Below are 20,200 nucleotides of genomic sequence, written 5' to 3'. Positions count from 1 at the left end.
TCTAACATGTAGAAGATAAATATAGGCCCCTTTATAAAATCATAGAATATCTGAGCTAAGGATTTATCTTAAGGGCTGAGAGAATTAAGTTTCAGAAATATACAAGGAAGTACCAATTTACAGAGCTGAGAGAGTGCTTGTGGAACTACTGATGCCTAAAACTAAAAAAAAACCACACACACAAAAACAAAACAAAACCAACCCCCCCCCAAAAAAATCAACAATAATTTACCTAACATATTCAAGAATGATAAACCCATAATAGCTTTCTTTTTTTTTTAAAAAGGGATTCTTATAGATATATCCTCAATCTTTTGAGACTGACTTTCTGGGTACCAATCATGAAGAAACTGTAAGTTTTATATTGTAAAGCAATTCGTAAATCAGTCTCTGATGATATCTTCATAATCTTGAATCAAGCAGAAATGTGGCCAGATTGTTCATCCAGAACACAGTAAAGCTTTACCTTTTAGTTAAATCATTAACTATTGCAATATAAAATCATTAGATAAAATAAAACGACAATATTATATTATTTTTCAGAAAAACATAAAACAAAAGACTTTAAAAACAATGGTTCCTTATAGAGGCTTTAGGTTTTTGAGAATATATGTATTTTTCTATGGCACAAACATATGTGTTCCAAAATGAAAAATTAAAAAAAATATGTTTTCACCACATTTACTTTATATAATATATGAAATCATTACCTGGTTTCTTGGTTACTTTGATTAAATTACTGCATTCATTCAAACTGTTTACCAATATATCTTGGTTTATGTTTGCAAATATTTCATGTTTACAGTTATTTCAAAGCACTCTGGGGTATTCATAGCTGTTAATAATAATTCATTTAGGGGCTTCCCTGGTGGCGCGGTGGCTGGGAGTCCGCCTACAGATGCAGGGGACACGGGTTCGTGCCCTGGTCTGGGAGGATCCCACATGCCGCGCAGCGGCTGGGCCTGTGAGCCATGGCCGCTGAGCCTGCGTGTCTGGAGCCTGTGCTCCGCAGCGGGAGAGGCCACAGCAGTGAGAGGCCCGCGTACAGCAAAAAAAAAAAAAAAAAAAAATTCATTTAACACAAACATACTCTTTCTATATTAAGTCTTTGAGCAAAATTACAAACATAAAATACACAGTGGAATATTTTCTATATTTAAAATAAGATTAACCTTTTATTTCTCCTTAACCTAGAGGAGGTATTACTCAATAAAAATAATTTAAAAAGTATTCTTGATAAATAAAAAATATCTTTTAAAAAAGTACACCTAGAAGGGAAACCTCTCATTTGAAAGGTAAATACTGAAAACAAAATCTACTTTATATCATATAAAGGCTTGAATATTAAAAACATAAATATTACAACATTTTATACTACAGTAATTTAAAAAACTTAAACATTTAATGAGCTGTAATTTACGGATTAATTTTCCTTCAGTACTCAATTTGTAAGTATCGACAGTAGGAAAGGAAGATTACCTTTTTTATAAGATATATCATACTTAATATATGGTATGGGGTATATTTATTAAGCCTTGTTTAATGGTTAAAAACAATTGTTTATATTTCTAACATCTGGGGAATGCTACAAAGGTTCCACAATCTTTTCTTTTCACTTGAAATATTCTTGTACTATTGCCCTTCCTAAGTAAAAGACGTGAACTTTATCATTTAAAACAGAAAAAAATCAGATATTGATATTTTTAAACTCTAAAATGTAAATAATAGCAACATCAAAAAAAGCCAAACCAACCACCAAATCCCACCCCTGTTCCTGATCTAACAGCATAGATGGCATAAAAAATGTACAAATTAAACAGTTCTAAGATAAAATGGTAATTTGACAGCATGTCACAATGCAATACATTCATAGTATAGCATGAATTAATTCCTTGAATCTCTAAAAGTAACCAAGGAAAACAGGAAGGGAGTAATATTCTTACCTGTGCAACGTATGCAGAATCTGATATAAGGGAGAAACTGTCCATCTCCCCTCGGCTGATGTAAGTTTGTAGTAGGATGTTTATTTTCCCATAACTGTTCTCTACACCTCCAGGAGCTGAGAGTTCACAGAAGTTGTTTAATAAGGCATCTAACTCCTCTATTTCCTCTTCTCTGACCTGGAAGAATCAATGTTTTTATAGGATTATTTGGGCTGATTTATTTAAATTTTTTATATTGAAATTAAACCACATTGCATGTTTTCTAAAAGTTTCCATCTGTGATAACTCAAGTTTCCTTTTGTATACTAAAATAATAGCAATCTTTTCAGAGGTAGCTAATAAAATACAATGAAAAACTATCTTGATGCTGATAAGACTACATTTTACTATTCATCACCAATATTAAAATTGCCATTGACATATACAAATTTGATATGTCACAAAAATTAAGTCTTCTGACCTCACCATCCTTCAACTGATGAGATTTCATTTTTTATTTGACCAGAGTAAAACCTCTGCCCAAATGGATTAGGGCAAACTTGAATTATCTTCAAACGCATCCATTACAGTCATATATTTTTATATGGTATAAGGCATTCATAGCTTAAAGCTGTGAAGTACTATGATTCAAAGTATTAAAGTTTTCACTGTTAATAAGATTAAATTATAATATGGGTACAGAAATATTCATATCTAAGTTTGAATCATGCATGTCCTTTATATTTTCTTCAGCGAACCTTATATTGCAAATAAACCAAAATCTACACACTATATTCTCTGCTAGTTTCATTACTGCAAAACCTATTTAAATTATGTTTGATTTGTAGTAGAGAGCAAAGAATGAGGTCAGGTATGACATACTATCAAAATCTAGGATAGTGGACATTGTTGATAAATGGAAGAACATTGCTGGTACTCAAAATGTGAAGTGTCATACAGCTTATATTGTATCAGGAATAACAATTAATTATTAACTTTTATAAATGAATCAACACATATGTGTTATATGCATTTGATTTAAGCTTCAAGTAATCTTACCTTGATTTGATCAAATTCTTCAGCTTTGGAGACTATAGCAAAAATATCACTTTCTGTTTTGTGAGCATCAAAGAATTCATTGAAGGTCTACCAAAGTAAGTGTTATATTTGATTAAAATAGAAGGTCCAGTAAAATATTTTAAATTAAAAATGTGACTATAAATCACACATTCTAAGAGAACATCTGAACCCTAGAATATGCAGAGTTATAACGTCTGTAGCATACTGTTCCAAAATCATCATTTTAAACATCGTCAAATTTATCAAAGACTAAAAAACATTCCCCAAACAAATTAGCTAGAGAAGACCTTTAGAAGCAAAAAGATTTATAAAATCAGTTAATGAAACTTACAACAGATATCTAAAACAATGTTCAGCATAACATTCTTATCTTGGCTCATTTTCAGCATGGGCATATGTAAATCTGCACCATTCACCAACTAAAGCTGATCATATATCACATAAAATTCAGAGAGGAGTAACTAAAAATATGCAACTTAAGATTCTGGCAAATATATCACAACATTGCTAGTTAGGGCATACAGAAATTCAGGAAACTGGAAAGAAAAAAAATCAAAACAAAGCTGAAGAAAGGCTACAGTCCCTGAAAGAGAGCTGCAAACAGGCTTAAGATGTAGTTTGGCAGCAACACACTACCAAGTGGACAAATGAGAAAGGTAACTTAATGGACAAAATGAGTTGACATGAGTAGGTGATGGCAGCAACAGAGGGAGAGGGAAAATGTTTTGGTTTGAGGAACTACCAGATCATGGTTGTGAGTAATATATGTTAAAAGACTTTGAAGAAACCTAAAGTGCTGTACAAACACAAGATTTATGTGCGGCAAGATGAGGAAAAGCTATTATGCATGTGAAAATGTTTTCTGAAACATGTTATCTGCATAATAAGCACATGTTAAATAAGTACAACACAGATTTCATATAGGCCTTGGTGTTCATATTTCTGAAGAAATTTCATCTTAGTGATTTCTATTACTTTTTCATTTAAAAAACAATTTTAAGAACAAAAATGAAAATGAACATAAAAAAAATCAAACTTTCTCTCTATAAAAAGAGTAAAAATTCACCTTAATCCAACTCCCTTCAAATTTAAGTCCTCTCCTCACAGGTAATCACTATTAAGTTTTCTCATGTATTAACATGTGAACGTATATACGTAGGTATAGAAATACACACGAAGACAAGTATATATTCTTTAAAATGTAGATATTATAGTGGCTCCCTACCTTACATAAGATTACATTAAAAGGTAACAGGCAAGGATACAATTGTGTAGTAAAAATTACCTTTGAAAAATCTCTTCAATTATCCAAATAGTACAGCTCAGTGCCCTGATATTTTCATTAGTTTTTATAATTCTTTTTAGTCAGTGTTTCTCAATAACTTGCAATTAATTTTTCAACTTTTTATTCATGGATATCATTAAGCCATCAGACCCCACTTTAAATCATTCAGGCACTCATTCCAGAGGTCTCACCAATGTGCTCAATGGTTTTAGGTTTGGGTGCGTCTACTGCTTGGGATATACTCATTGAACGGGATGGCAAGAGGGTCCTGAATATTTATAGTTCTATTTTTTTTCTTATCTTTACTGAGTGTATGTTGTTGAATTCATAAAAGTCAAATGCATTCTGTTCTATTAGTAGCTTTTGTTATTTTGCATGAATACTATATTTTGAAGTCTAGAAAGTATTTGCATGTAAAGACAAACATATTATTCTGTTTGTTCCACTCAGTATACTACCTCAATAGTGCTGTATTTAATATAGTAGTGGCTGGCCGTTCTACCCAAATCAGTTGAGGAAAAATATCCAGTTCGTTCCTCAAAACGAATCATCCGAGCTTTGTCTAGTTTCCGTCCAACTTCAATGACCAACTGTTCTCGATGCTTTGCTAATGTTGGGTCAATCTACAGGAAAAAAAAAAAACACTTGAATAATTCTTCAGAGAGTCATCATTTGCAAATGTATACCTGTTATGGAAATTAAAATTTTCTGTTGATGCTTTAGTTAGTATACATTTTTTATTATAATTTTAAAAGAATGCATTTTTTTAAAAGATAGGACATAATTAGAAAATACTTTATTCCATTAAGTAAAGACAGCTTTAAAATTAACTAAAATTTTTAATCTGTATATTATCTTCAGATAGTAATATTTTAGAATCTAAAATTCCTGTATAGTCTTATAATCGTTAAGATTAATAAGGATTAGGAATTAGATACATGAAAAAAAATCACTGCTTTCTCCCTCCCACACTAAAATAAATAAGAATTTAAAAATATCAAACCACAGTCCTATTTAAAGAAATGATAGTGAGAATGTTCTCCTCCGTTCAAATAAAGGTATACAAAAATAAATTAAAAGTCATCCTTTCAAAAGCATGGTTTTAGTGTTCTAGCAGTTTTTATAACTGTTGATGGGAAAACCCATTCTGCCTATAATGGTAATAGAAGCAAAGAGTAAAATCAATTTGACAATGAATCTCTGAATAGTTTAGAAATTATTACAGTATTTTTCTAAGCAGAAAGGACATTTAACACAAGATATTAACAAACATTCCTGTTACTATGATGTGTGTGTGTATATAAATATATGTATATATTTATATATATATATATTTTTATGTATATATTTATAGCTATAAAGTGAAGTATGACCTTTAAAGGGGGAGGGGGAAGTATAAAATACTTTAGAAATCAATTAATGAGTTAATACTCCTACCACTTGTTCTGACTTAGATTTTTATGGCAGCTTATTCATGCATCAAATATAGCTAAAATAAATGAGCAAATCATAATGAGACAAAGGAAAATCAACTGTAGGGAAATAAGATGGAATCCAGTCACATTAGCAAATACAAAAAGTCTTAAATATTTCCTGTAGGTAACATACTGTATATTTCAGGCTCATCTTATGAAACCATTTTATTAATCACATATTATTAAACCATTAAAAAGAATTAAACTACATGATCTGTGTTAATTCACATGAGTCTTGTGGCTACACATTCTTTCTGAGTAATAAAATAAAAACACTTAGGTCAAAAAAATAAGAAGGTAAGATTATCTGAACTGTGAAGGTTATAAAACTTTGTATCTCAGAAAGGAAAAAAACCCACTTTTTACACTAGAAAATTATAAAAAAATGACTTCCAATATTAATCTGGTACGTAAACAAAAATCAATTGATGTGTTTATCTTGTCCCAAGATTTGATATGCCTTAGCCCATGAAAAAATACATGTTGTGTTTGGTCTTCCTTTACCCCTTCAGAATATTTTCATAGTGCCATTGACTCTTTTCACAAAACCCACATTTGTAATAAGAATAGCTAGTGCCGGGCTTCCCTGGTGGCGCAGTGGTTGAGAGTCTGCCTGCCGATGCAGGGGACACGGGTTCGTGTCCTAGTCTGGGAAGATCCCACATGCCACGGTGCGGCTGGGCCTGTGAGCCATGGCCGCTGAGCCTGCGTGTCTGGAGCCTATGCTCCGCAAAGGGAGAGGCCACAACAGTGAGAGGCCGCGTACCTCAAAAAAAAAAAAAAAAAAAAAAAGGGGAAGAATAGCTAGTGCCTTATTCTTTAAAATTTATAAAGGTACAGGTTACAATACACCTACATTTTATAACTGAGAGCGATCTGGTTGTAAAAGATATCCATTTGAAGATTAGCACAGATTTTAACTGAGAAGAATAAAGGTAGTTGAATTCCCCCATCTACAGTAAACCTAAGTATAAAAACCAAATGATTTCAGATGAACAGCTTCATAACTAGTTGCTGCTGCTATTTTTCTTCTTTTTTTTCCCCTCCTAAATCTTAAGTTTCAATTTTCCCATGGTCAAAGTTACTGTATAGGAAAAGGAAAGATAAAAAAAAGATAGGCAACTGCTTTGATACAAAATGGAACACACACACACATACAAAATTATCATTATTAGTAAATAGAGGAAAACTATAATTCCAAGTTAAATTCAACTTCTTTGCTAATTTTGATTTAACACTAATGAATATCGATATGATGGTGGTGAAATTGTATTTTCATTAGACAACAACTGGATTTTACCTGTAATTAGGAAGCATTTACAGGGTATAAAGCAGAGTTTAAAGAAAAGACAAGATCTCACAGAATCTGTAAGCTATGTGGACCACAGAGCTGTGAAGTTTATAGGAAGAGCTGTGACCACATGCATCTGATTCTCAGTCTATGTGCACAGCAGAACTGATCCAGCCTCCAAACTGTTAAGATAGTAACTCATTAATGCTATCTTTTAATTTAGCAACAAAGACTTAGAAGGACTTGATAAGAAGAATATACTGTATATAATATAAGCCTATCATTAAAAGTGCTTTGTAAGGTTCCTCATGTCTGGTTTATTCTAAAAACTAAATTTAAAAAATATAGTTAAAAAAACATAGCAAGATACTAATATCAAATGGAAACTTATCTGAGCAGTAAATTGATAATAACATAAAGATCAGTGGAAAAGATATATAAAGAAAGTGAAATAATTACCAGGGACAAATTTAATTTTCCTTAGTATTTTCTAAAAAAGATTAAAGCTCTTTGTTTTTCTTCCAGGTACCTAAATCTTTTCAGATGAGCAGAAGTAGCAAATATTTATCCTCATATCATGAAAGGATTATAGAACTAAAAAGGAGGTCTGACTTTTTTTTAGTAAATGAGTTTTCTACCTGATAAGCCTTGTGACTGATGCCATACACTAATGGATTTGCTCTCATCCGTACATAAAGATAAGTGTAACTTATCCACTTCACTGCTTCTTCCACATTAGTAACTGTTCCCAGAGCAATCTGCAAATCAAAAATATAACGAAAGTTAAACTAATGCGTTAAAGTTGAATATAAACATTACATCAAAGGCCATTTTGTTGAAAGTTAAGTTATTAAAATACATCATTATGCTGTATTTAAAAGAAGGTAAGCACAATTATTGGACATGATGTTTCTCCAATTAATTAAAAATTAGTCCTGCCTCATTTAATTGAGAACAGTACATTAGAAATGCTATATTCCCGAACTTTACTTATTATTATGGCATTTGATTAGTCTTCCCATTTGAATTTAATTCCATATAGTATTATAAACATTTTGGTATTCATTAATTTTTCTTCTTTTAAATTTTGGTTTCATTTTATGTGACAACATTACTGACAGTTTTAAATGTGACTGCACCACAATCAAAACAACATAATATTGCTGATTCTATCCCTCTTTGTTGTGATTTTGTATACTGTCATTACCAAAATCACAAAGAGCATAACATTAGTAGTTTTTTCCTCTAAAGATACCCATTTGCAGCATAGCTAGTATAAATATATAATATAAATACAATGGTAAATGCAGTAATTTTTGCATAAAACAAAATCATATTTTATTGGGATTTATACATATTAATAATATATACACTTTAAAAAGATCATACAAGAACAGGGAGTGGTTTTAATTTTTTATTGGTAAACTTAAAACAACCTATGGAAAAAACAGATATTTATACTTTTGAATTATAATAAACACGGTAATTCTTTAGATTATATTCTGAAAGAAAATATAATTTTTAACATAGCATTTTAATGTAGCTTTATAACATGCTAATTTAATGAAACCAAAGGTTAATTATTTTAAAACACAATAATAACATATAAAATCTGTGTAATAAAGGGAATTGTTAGAAAATGACCTTAAGCCAGAATTGCAGTGAAAAGTTTTAAAAATACATTTCTTTAGCCACTGGATCTATATGCAGTCATTGTGCTTTTATACTTAGAGTGTTCATTTTAATTAACAAATTTATCCAAGTTGTGAAACTTCACAGTTGAATAATTTTTCCTGAATCTGTAACTGAAAAATTTTTTTTTAACCTCTTAATACTTTAATCAAAGGAGAAGTGATGACCCCTACCTAAATAACCAAATTTTAGAAGAAAAGAAGGAAAAATAAATCCCCCTATTTTAGTGCTAAATAGTAAAGAAAATATAAACCTTAATGTTTGCTTTATTCCCATATTATAATTTAAATTCTGTATAACTAATTTTGTAAAATAGGTATGAGAATGCTTAGATATCTTTAGTTAGTTGAAGATGACATATAGCAATATTACACCATACTATTTGTCCTTAAAAAAAAAGACCAAAAGTAAATAAATGGTAAGGCAGATTCTATCTACTTTAAAAATTACACTATCTTGAAATACGTCAAACAGAGAAAGACAAATACTGTATGATCTCCCTTATACAAATAATCTGAAAACATCGAACTCAAAGAAACAAAGAACAGAAAGGAGGTAGCCAGGAGTTGAGGGGTAGGGGACATGAGGAGATGTTGGTTAAAGGGCACAAACTTTTAGGCATAAGATGAGTAAGTTCTGGGGATCTAACGTACAGCATGGTGACTGCAGTTAATCATACTGTACTGTGTACTTGAAAGTTGATATAAGAGTAGAGCTTTAATGCTCCCATCATAACAACAAAACAAAATGGTTATTATGTGAGGTGAAGGATGTGTTTACTAACTTTATTGTGGTAAACATTTCACAAATACATATGTGTGTCAAATTACTGCACTGTACAACTTAAACTTACAATGTCACACGTCAATTATATCTTCGTAAAGCTGGAAAAAATAAATTTACATTAATGTACCTACAAATGACTAAACCACCCACAATATAAGTAAATACAATATAAGGAAAAAATAAATTTACATTAATGCACCTACAAATGACTAAACCACCCACAATATAAGTAAATACAATATAGGGAAAAAATAAATTTACATTAATGTATTTACAAATGACTAAACCACCCACAATATAAGTAAATACAATATAAGGAAAAAATAAATTTACATTAATGTACTTACAAATGACTAAACCACCCACAATATAAGTAAACATACACTTCCTAAAATGTGAACTGTAAGAGTTTCTACAAAATAAAGAGTAACAAGAACTAAAATTTAGCTAAGGAGTTAGTTCTACAACACTTCCTAAATATTAACAAGTAACACAGTTAAACATTTTCTAGTCTGCTTAGGCAAAGGAAACTAGTTTGATGATATGGCTAAAAATCCGACAGCGTCCTCCATTTGTGATTCTATTATTTGACAGCCAAATTGTGTTAATCCCCTTATGACTTACAGATATTTTAAAATAACACCACACAACTCCTAAGAGTAGAAAATTTTATAAAGGATAAAATAAGCTTGCTATTATTATACTTTCAAAATCAGACTCAGTAAATTAACAATAATAATTACCTATTGCCAGGTAGTGAGAAGAATAAAGGAAAAGATGAAGTAGGTAGGTACCAAAAACTGGATCAAGTAATGCAAGTCTCCCAAATGTTCACCAAAAAGGAAAAGACTACTCAGAAAAATGAATGTAAATTTATAATGGTACATTATATTGTGAGATTAATCTTTGAATGCCACCTAGTGACAAAAACAAAACTTTACTTGCAAATATTTGTGTTCTAGTGGCTACTTAGTACAGGAGCCTTTTATAAAACAAGTATTTTTCACAGTATCTCTCTGAAATTTATTCATTCATCTCAGTAATCATATAGGAAGTCAGTAACAAGACTGCACTATGTAAAGTATAAAGTACAATGGATATGGCAATAAATAGAGCATGGTTCCTGCTCTCAGGAAGTCTGTAGTCTTATAGGTGGTATACATATAACGAATTAAGATGACATCTATGAAACCATTATCCACAGTGCCTAGGACATAATACCTATTCAAAAATGCTTTGAAAGAAAAACACCTAACATGTGAAACTTATAAAAGTGCCATTAGTATATAGTGTAATACAGCTTTACGCTCTAAGTAAAAGAGGCGGGAAAAAAACTACCCCAAATCTGGTAATTTAGAAGTAAGGCTCAAAGTATCACTTTGTATCTAATTTACCTATTTAAACTTTAGTCATTAAGGTTATCTTAATTGTTTATTTGCATGTGTTTTTCAAAAAGTTATTTGAAATCATATAAAACTAAACAAGCAAATATAATAATCATGTGTATATAAATACATATGTATACACAAACCCCTTTAGTAACTGTATGAAAACACCATTTATGCCACCATTCATTTATCTATTCCACTAAAATTTGAGTGCGGGTAGTAAGTACGATTGGGGCTGAGGATAAAGGGACTATAAGATAATGTAACTGCTACAATTCTGTACCGAATAACAACTTGGCACAGGTGTCTGTTAAATTTTCACAACAATCTAGTGATATTATTCCTATTTTATACATGGGAAGACTGGTACTTTATAGGTGACGTGAGTAGAGTAAGGGACTGTCTAGAGCAGAAGACCTGTGCTAGAAAGTAACCAGAGCCAGAACTGAGAAGGTGTCAGACTGCTGAGGCCTTAAATCCAACGACAAAGTGTTTGTACTATGTCCTGCGGAGATGGAAGGAACTCTGAATAAAGAATGTACGTAAGATTATAGAAAGACTAATACATTTTAAAGTATGGACCATAGGGGACTGGCACAGAATAGGTGAGAAATTAATGTCACCTATGAGAGAACGGTTTCACAGGTGAAACCGTAAACAATACCCAGTAATGTCTGCTGAATTAATTTTAATAAGCCTCAAACATGCTTCAGTGTTTCTCTCAGTGCAAAATTAAGAGGCTTTATACAGGGCTGGGACTTGTGAGCTTTGGCATTAATTAGCATTCAGGAGTCAGCCCCATTAGGCATCAATCAGCAAAGATGTCTCATAAAATGTCTGCATTAAAATGATACCTTAATATGATACTTTCTCCAGTTCTTCTAAACTAGTGTTATCAAAGATATTAGTATGGGCAACATTCCTAATCTAACGTGACCTTGATGTTGATCACTGCTGCTGTACAGTCTTGCAAAGATTTTCGGAGTCTAAAGACTTAAAAATCCATTACCTTAAGAGCATAGCACACATTCATTTTATAAACTAATTTCACACTTGGCTTCCACAGATTACCAAATTTAATTTCACACTCAACTATAATTTAAGGGAGTTTGTTTCCCTAAGAAGAAAATTTACTTTAAATGGGAGCTAGTCTAGTAGACAAAATATGATAAAGAAATTTTAGCAATGGCTATACTTCACCATATTACCTAAAAATTTCAGGGTATATGTTTCATTATTTGAACGCCATTTATGGCATTAAATGGAATTATCATTACAGTTAGTTGACATTTCTGAAAATGACAAACTCTAATAAGTATTTTATGAATATGAGGTGAATCTATGGGCTACAATTGATTTTTAATTTCTCAGGGCTTGACCAAGTAGTTTCATTTATTTTATTATAGTCCCTAAGAAAAAGAATTTCTTGAAGACCAGAGAAGTATTTTACTCACCTGTGTCTTCTGTACAAAAACATCACCATTTTGTGTTTAATTTACCACTTACAAAAAGCTATCAAGGAAAATAATTCTAAGTTTACAAAGATGTAGTCTTTCTTGAAATGTTTTTCTAGAAAAATTGTATAAAACAGCCTTGCTGGGCTTCCCTGGTGGCGCAGTGGTTGAGAGACCGCCTGCTGATGCAGGGGACACGGGTTCGTGCCCCGGTCCCGGAAGATCCCACATGCCACGGAGCGGCTGGGCCTGTAAGCCATGGCCATTGAGCCTGCGCGTCTGGAGCCTGTGCTCCGCAACGGGAGAGGCCACAACAGTGAGAGGCCCACGTACGGCAAACAAACAAACAAAAAAACAGCCTTGCTTTTTATTGTAAGTCAGAGAAATTATTACTACCATTTTGGAAAATATTTAGTCCTGGTCTTAGAAGAAGGCAAATGGTAGGTTGATTAATATAGAGAAATGTATTCACCTTTAAGTTACTATATTTTATATATCAGAAATCTAGGCTATAATAAGAAGACTAAGTTTGTAGTTAAAAAGACCTGCGTTTGAATACTAGCTCCAAAGGTTAGTACTTGAATGACCTTCGGTCAGTTACCTATCTCTCTGAGGACAATAATATCTCCTTAGTAGCAGTACTGAGAGAATATACAAAAAGCACCCAGCAGGTTTGTGCGTCCTCAGTCCACTGAAGGATTACTATTACTATCTTTGTACATTAGACTAATCCATCATAGATACTGGTGACCCATGACCAAGACCTAATTATTTAAACCATGCCATCATAGTAAGTAATGAGGATTGAAACTGAGATATATTTCCTTTGGAGATATGCCTAATATCATAATTCATTTCCTAATCATTTCACTTTCTTGTAATTATGCTACTAGAAACCAGCATCTTTCATGATTTTTTTCTAACTTCCAACTAGATCTTCTAAACCTTACCTAATCTTCTGAACCCAGATTTACCACCTTCATGAACAAAGCCTTTCCTGATAAGCTGGGGCCAAAAGTATTTTCTCCTTCTACTGAATCCTTCTTTAGAACTTATTACTCACCAACATTATTGCACTGTGTTTTTGTGTCTTTTTCTCCCTTTTGGACTATATACTCCTTAAAACAGAGGAAACTGCATACTGAGTGTGTTTTTCATCCTCTAAAAAGACTTCTAAATAACATGAATAGAATATAAGTGAAATTTCTGTAATATTTCAGTTCAAATATTTCACTTATTCATTTATTTAATAGTTATATCCCACCTACTTTAAAAAATTGAGTCAACTTTAATGGTAAGAAGGGATATAGGAAAGAAGTAGGAAAATGTTGGATGACAGAGCAACAATTAAAAATGCAGTGAAAACAGCAAAACCGTATTTGATTGTTTGACACACAGACTCTTAAGAATGTTCATCCTCTTTACCAGTTAAGATGTTATCTAGGCTTCCAGGGTCTGCTATTTAAATCTTAACACAATAATGGTGACTATACAAGTCACCTGTGACATTAATTTCTTATCTACAGAGTCTTATTAGTGGAAAGTGTTATGTTTGTACCTCCAAGAAAAGGAAATAATTTTCTTTTTAGTAGTCTATTAAAATGTCAAGGTTTATCTTGACTGTGGCTTTTTAATGTAAATGTTTGAGCCTAACTGAATTCCTAACATGTGATGTCACTCAGAATTCTGATAGGGTCCAGTAAAATTTGGCCTTAAAGACATATTTCTGAAAATGAAAGGTATAACAAAAATATTATTTTACACAATGGCAGAAAGGTGGTCAACATAAGTTATTGTGATAATTTTATTTTAAGATCTTAAAGTATAGGGACTAAACTCATATGTGCTTGCTCTTCTCCAGAGTATTTACTGGAAGGTTTTATATGTAAAGCTAACCTATAACTATTTGTGAATGGTTGCTATGGTTGAAAATTCTAGAATTAAAACAATAAAAGTAATCCTGAGTAAAAAAAACCAAAAAACAAAATATTAACACAAACACACATCACACATGAAATAAACTATAATATTGTAGCTCAATTTAAGCAATCATATTTTCTATAACAAAGTTAATCAAATGATCTAAGACAGAAGAGCATTATTAACCTTATAAAAACTTTATAAAATACTTCATAATAAACTTTATTGAAGTGCAGGACAAATATAGTTGTTGTTATTGCTATGTCTGTTTCCCCAGTTTGTATAGCTTTGGTTAGATTTCTGTCCTATAACAAAACCTCATGATTTAAAAGTATAGTCTTTAAGCAATGAGTTCTTATCAGTTAATCATTTGCATTCTATATTGCTCTGAACTCATCAATAATATTGCCATTCCACCTCTTGTGTCTTATGACTGCATATGAAATAAAATGTATTATTAAATATCATGAAATAGCAATCAACTCAAACTCTATTTTTCTTGGTCATTCTTGAAGCTGATGATTCTATTCCAACCTTTAACTCATTAGATCTTACCTCTGCATTTAGGTTATCTGCAAGGCTTTCCAGAAACTGACTCTCAATTGGGTTTTGTTGAGTGAGCAAAGAGAGGTAATGGCTGAGTTTATCATGGGTTGTTATGATGATTCCTTCCCCAAATTTGTCAAATTGTGGTCTTCCAGCTCGACCAAATATCTGCATGACATCTAAAATTCCAAGGTCAACAAAGGAGCCTCTTTTTGCAGCATATATTTGTGTTCCCTAGATGAGGAAAAGTTAATAAAAATTTACATAAACACACACAAATATAATCCTGATGAGCTGAATACTGAAATTAGGCAAATATGGCAAGATCTCAAAAGTGTACTTTAACTAATCCTTTCATCATCTGTGATAGCGTTAAATTTTCACAATATAAACTAGATTCTTTTGGAGAATACAGCTCTGACCTTATATAAATAACATTCAAAGTCACTGAAGCAGCCAAATCAATATTTTCAAATAAATCAATCCACAGGTTTGTTTTAAGATACCACAAATCCATGCGCAAAGGAAGGTAAGCTCTCACCTTAATAATAACAGCATGAGCAGGAAGATTGACACCCCAGGCTAATGTAGCTGTACAGACGAGGACTTTGATATGCCCATTAAAAAACAAGCTTTCAACCAAATTTCTGTCCTGCCGAAGCATTCCTGCATGATGAATACTAAAACCATCTGGAAATAATTCTCGTACTTGTTTATTTCTTGACTTTTGCACCTAGAGTAGATATCAACAAAACATAAAAGTGTTATTTAGCATTTAAAAGCAATTGTTATTTATCGTCTCTTGAATGAGTTTATCAAAGAGAGCACAGAACTATTTTTAAGTATCTTAAGGTCTTACTAAGTCTTAGTATATAATGTTTTATACAAAATCATTAAAAATTTTATTTCTTCTATCTTAAAAAATAGGTAACCCTGAACATGGCACAAAATCCAAAAGGAAAGAAGGTAAAAGCAAGTGTCTCTTTCACTCAGGTGTCCTCTTCTTGCAATCAATCAGTATTACCTGCTTCCTATCCTTTCAAAAAAACTCTATTAAAAATAAGCATAAATCTCAGTGGCTTCCAACTCATTCAGAGTAAAGGCCAGAGTCCTTAGGATGCAAGACCTACAGAAATCATTCCCTTTCCTGAACCTCACTTACTTACTCAGGCCAGACACAAGAGCTGGCTTTTTCTCTAAGTGCCCCCCAACCTTTTTTTTTTTTTTGACAAATCCACACCTGCCTCAGGGTCTTTACACTTTCTGTTCCAGACCCATTGCCTTGGAAGCCTTTCCCTCTTACTGAGATGCCCCTGGTTCCACGGGACATGCGCTCCTTCTCATAGTAAGAGCCAATAAACCCAACTGTGCTTCCCCAACACCTGTGTTCCTGCTGATCTCTAACAGGAGGGCACCGGTCACCTGTCTTAGCTCCTCAACTTTACATCTGCCCTGAATATACTAACTTCGCTTCTGAGGTCTGTTCTTTGGCCTGGTCTGACCTCAGATGTGGGATATGGTCCACTTATCTACAATCTGTATGAGTGCCACAGCAGATCTTACAAAATTCACTGACGACTCACTGTACAACGGGGAAATTCTTTTCTGCAAAATTAAAGACTATGGATTAACAAAAGTGTCCATATAGTCAAAGCTTCTGTTTGGGCATCACATTCTGTGCTTATTTGCTACTGCTCTGAAAATTTCACGATCAACATCTTGATAGCTTCTTTTGAAACAGCGTTTTCCACAGTTTTCACGTAAGGGGCACTACACTGGCAGGGAATGGGGTTCTAGTACAGTCACACTGATTATCTCTAAGGTCACTTAATATTTTAAACTTCTAAATTAATAATAATTAACTAAGAAAATGATCTAAGAAAACTGCACTCCATGAAATCTGCTACAGATATAAAATGGAAGGGAAAACATTAACAAACCCCACCATCTAGTGGCCAGCCAAGTAAATAACAACTTAGAATTTTGAGCCTTGTTGAGTCCCAAGCAAAATACACATATACACAAAAAAGTTATCTTCATTAAGTTTCAAGGGAAGGGTATTATTTCATTTTTGTGCCGTGTGGTCAGCCTCTTAGAAGTAAGTGTATAAATATACTTTATTATTAACTACATTTGGATCATATTGCCTTAACTTCCATCTTCCACGTGTGTTATTGTCGGTCTCACAAATACGGGCTCCACGTTATGGAGTATTTGTTAGTATATAACAGAGCTCCCTAGTGGGGTCAAAGTAGAAGACTTTGCCTACTTCGCCTACTTAATTTCTTCGCTAATATTCATGAGTGAACATTCAGAGCTAACAGAGGAAACTAAAAAATACTGCTTGGAGACACACGGAAAAAAAATCATACTGCTGGATGGCTCTTTGTTTTGGGTGAATCTGCTGTCCGTGAACCCCTGCACTGGAATATCCTGATGTGCTTGTTATAAATGCAGATTCTCAGTCAACATCCAGTTGAGGTAAGACTTGGCTTGTGACACCAACGACATAGCAAGAAGCTGAACGCAGGAAATATGTAACTGCGGTGAAAAATATTCTTATAATGTAGCAGATAGATCATGGGGTGCTGACACATCACCTCCAACTCTGCCCAGGTGGGTTCAACCAGCTCGTTCTCTGTAAGCAACCAAGAAGTGCCAGGAGTCACTTCGCCTTTGTCTCTATTCCTGCTCACATTCTGTGCATTGCTTTTTTTTTTTTTTAATTATGAAGCATATTTAATACTTTTTTTTACAACTTTATTGGAGTATAATTGCTTTATGTGCATTGCTTTTTTATTGATTCATTAGAGACATGAAGTGACAACAATCTTAAAATAAGACTGGAATGTTCATTCTCAACTGTCTTTGAATCTGAATCTGCCATTTGTGATCTAGCCTAGTTCACAGGACAAATAAACAAGAAATCCTGGGGAGGAGGCCCAGGGATGAGTATGTTTTAAAATCTTATTTAAAAAATTATCATACAGTAAAATTCTCTTTCTTCTTTGGTGTACAGTCCTACGAATTTTGGCATACATTCAAATTGTGTAACCACCATAATAATCAGGATACAAAACTGTTCCTTTACCCCCCTTAAATTCTCTTGTTATTCCTTTATAGTTAAACCCTCCCCACTTACAACTCCTGGCACCCCCTGATCTGTTCCCCATCCCTAACTTATAGGATGGAGTAAAGTTGTGCACTCAGAAAACATCATACCTGAAATATTTTTATAACTAAATAAGAATATAATAAATAAGTAAATCAAGCAGCTAATTCAGAAATCTATAAAAACAAAATATATAACAAAGCCAAGGAAAAAAGGAGAAATGCGCTAATAAAGTTAAAACAGAATCTGATTTTTAAGATGTGAAATTGATAAGTAAACATAAAAACTCTAATTTTAAAAGAAAAAAATAAAAATAGACAATGTCTATTACTGGGCAGCAGGAGTTGGCAAATTATGTGCCAACTGCCTGTTTTGTAAATAAAGTTTTATTGAAACACAGCCATATCAGTTTGTTTACATATTGTCTATGGCTGATTTTGAGCTACAATAGGGGAGTTGAGGAGTGTGACAGACATCATATGTTTGCAGGCTTAAAATATTTACTGTCTAGCCTTTAATTAAAAGGAGATACATAGTGGAAAACGAGCACAACAGCACAAGCACAAAGACACAAAATTAGTAATGTGAAAAAGAAGTGTTCAGAAATACATCACAATTTTAAAGAATCAGAAGAGTATTCTGAAAAATTCAATATATTCCATCATTAAAAATGTTTGGAACAGATGATTTTCTAGGAAAATGTTACTAACATTCATATTAAAAGTGATAGAAAATTATAATAAAAGCAATGGAAGAAAATGTAAAGGCTATCTAACATCTAGGCTTTCATACTTTTTAAAGACAAATTAATTCTAGTGTTATTAAGAGGCCCTAGAGCACAGAAATAGAAGTCTAAAAATTAATCTTACAGAGGCAGTGTAATAGCACTGATATTAAAACCTGATAAAGCAGCAGAAAACAGAATACAATAGAGAAATCTCTCTTAAGAATATTAATCCAAATAGTAAGGAGTTTTAGAAAACAGAATTCACCAGTGCATTAAAACAATATACCACAACTAAGTAAATTAAACCCCAGAATGCAAGGGCACTATACCTATAAATATATTAACATATTTATTAATAAGTCAAAGGAGAAAAAATGTATGATCATCTCCAGGCACTGAAATCTCACAAAAGACCACATTCAATCTTGATAAGCAGAGGCGACGAAACATCGATTTCAAACCACACTGAATCATAAAACATTAGGCGTATATCAATTTAAGTTAGGAACAAGGCAAAGATGTTTACAATCAGCTTACCAATGTCCTAGACAATGGAACTAGACATGAGAAAATAATAAAAAGTAGAAATACTGGAACAGAAGAGGTCAAAGCAATTATTAGTTGCAGATGAAATAAACATTTAGAAAACTGAGGATTAATTAAAAACTACTAACTAAAATAATGATTGAATTCAGAAAGGTGACAGTCCCCCAAATCAATATTTTTAAAAAGTCTTTCTGTATATAAACAATAACTTGTTAGAAAATAAAAGGGAAGAAAATAGCACATTTATAAAAGCAGTCAAAAACAGAAAAAACAAGAAATAGGTAGCACCTACATGAAGAAAGCATTATTATACTGCTGAAGGACATTCAAGAAATGAAATGAAATGCTTTGCTTTTGAGATGGGAAAACTTGGTTTGGTGAAAATACCAATTCTCACTAACTTAATCTGTAAATCAATGCACTAACTCAACTAAAAGATAAACGTTATTTCTTGGAAGTGATACTGAAGTTCATCCTTAAAAGTAAACCTGTAGGGCTTCCCTGGTGGCGCAGTGGTTGAGAGTCCGCCTGCCGATGCAGGGGACACGGGTTCGTGCCCTGGTCCAGGAAGATCCCACATGCCGCAGGGCGGCTGGGCCTGTGAGCCATGGCGGCTGAGCCTGCGCGTCCGGAGCCTGCGCTCCGCAACGGGAGAGGCCACAACAGTGAGAGGCCTGCGTACCGTAAAAAAAAAAAAAAAAAAAAAGGGCTGGAGGAAATCATGATGAAGTGAGTGTGATCTTTATAAGTAAGACAAAGCCCAAATACTGTAAATAACCTGAAAAAAATCTCATTATGGTAAAAATATTCATAAATTAATAAAAATAAAAATCAAAGATTAAGTAGGAAAAATGTTTGTAACACATAGAACAGTACATGCAATTTACAGAGAAAGAAATTCAAATGGCAAATATGAAAAATGCTCAGCTTCACTCATAAAGAAATGCCAGTCAAAATAATAATGAAGTACCATTTT

The 20,200-nt window shown here is 32.7% G+C and overlaps 1 protein-coding gene across 3 annotated transcripts in view; it reads right to left on the bottom strand.

The window, feature by feature from the left end:
- ASCC3 (activating signal cointegrator 1 complex subunit 3) overlaps positions 1–20,200 on the bottom strand; it is a 334,404-nt gene that overhangs the window by 127,660 nt on the left and 186,544 nt on the right. For all 3 annotated transcript variants that reach the window (XM_060030178.1, XM_060030179.1, XM_060030180.2), the window contains 6 exons: positions 15,381–15,572; positions 14,849–15,073; positions 7,692–7,811; positions 4,746–4,910; positions 2,982–3,068; positions 1,944–2,120 (listed from right to left, as the gene is read on the bottom strand). In XM_060030178.1, coding sequence (XP_059886161.1) covers positions 1,944–2,120; positions 2,982–3,068; positions 4,746–4,910; positions 7,692–7,811; positions 14,849–15,073; positions 15,381–15,572 — 966 coding nt within the window. The remainder of the gene's footprint in view (positions 1–1,943; positions 2,121–2,981; positions 3,069–4,745; positions 4,911–7,691; positions 7,812–14,848; positions 15,074–15,380; positions 15,573–20,200) is intronic.

This window comes from Delphinus delphis, chromosome 14 (assembly GCF_949987515.2).
Source record: "Delphinus delphis chromosome 14, mDelDel1.2, whole genome shotgun sequence".
Classification (NCBI taxonomy): domain Eukaryota; kingdom Metazoa; phylum Chordata; class Mammalia; order Artiodactyla; family Delphinidae; genus Delphinus; species Delphinus delphis.
The sequence above is the reverse complement of the archived record's forward strand: the minus strand, read 5'-3'. Positions and strand labels throughout refer to the sequence as shown.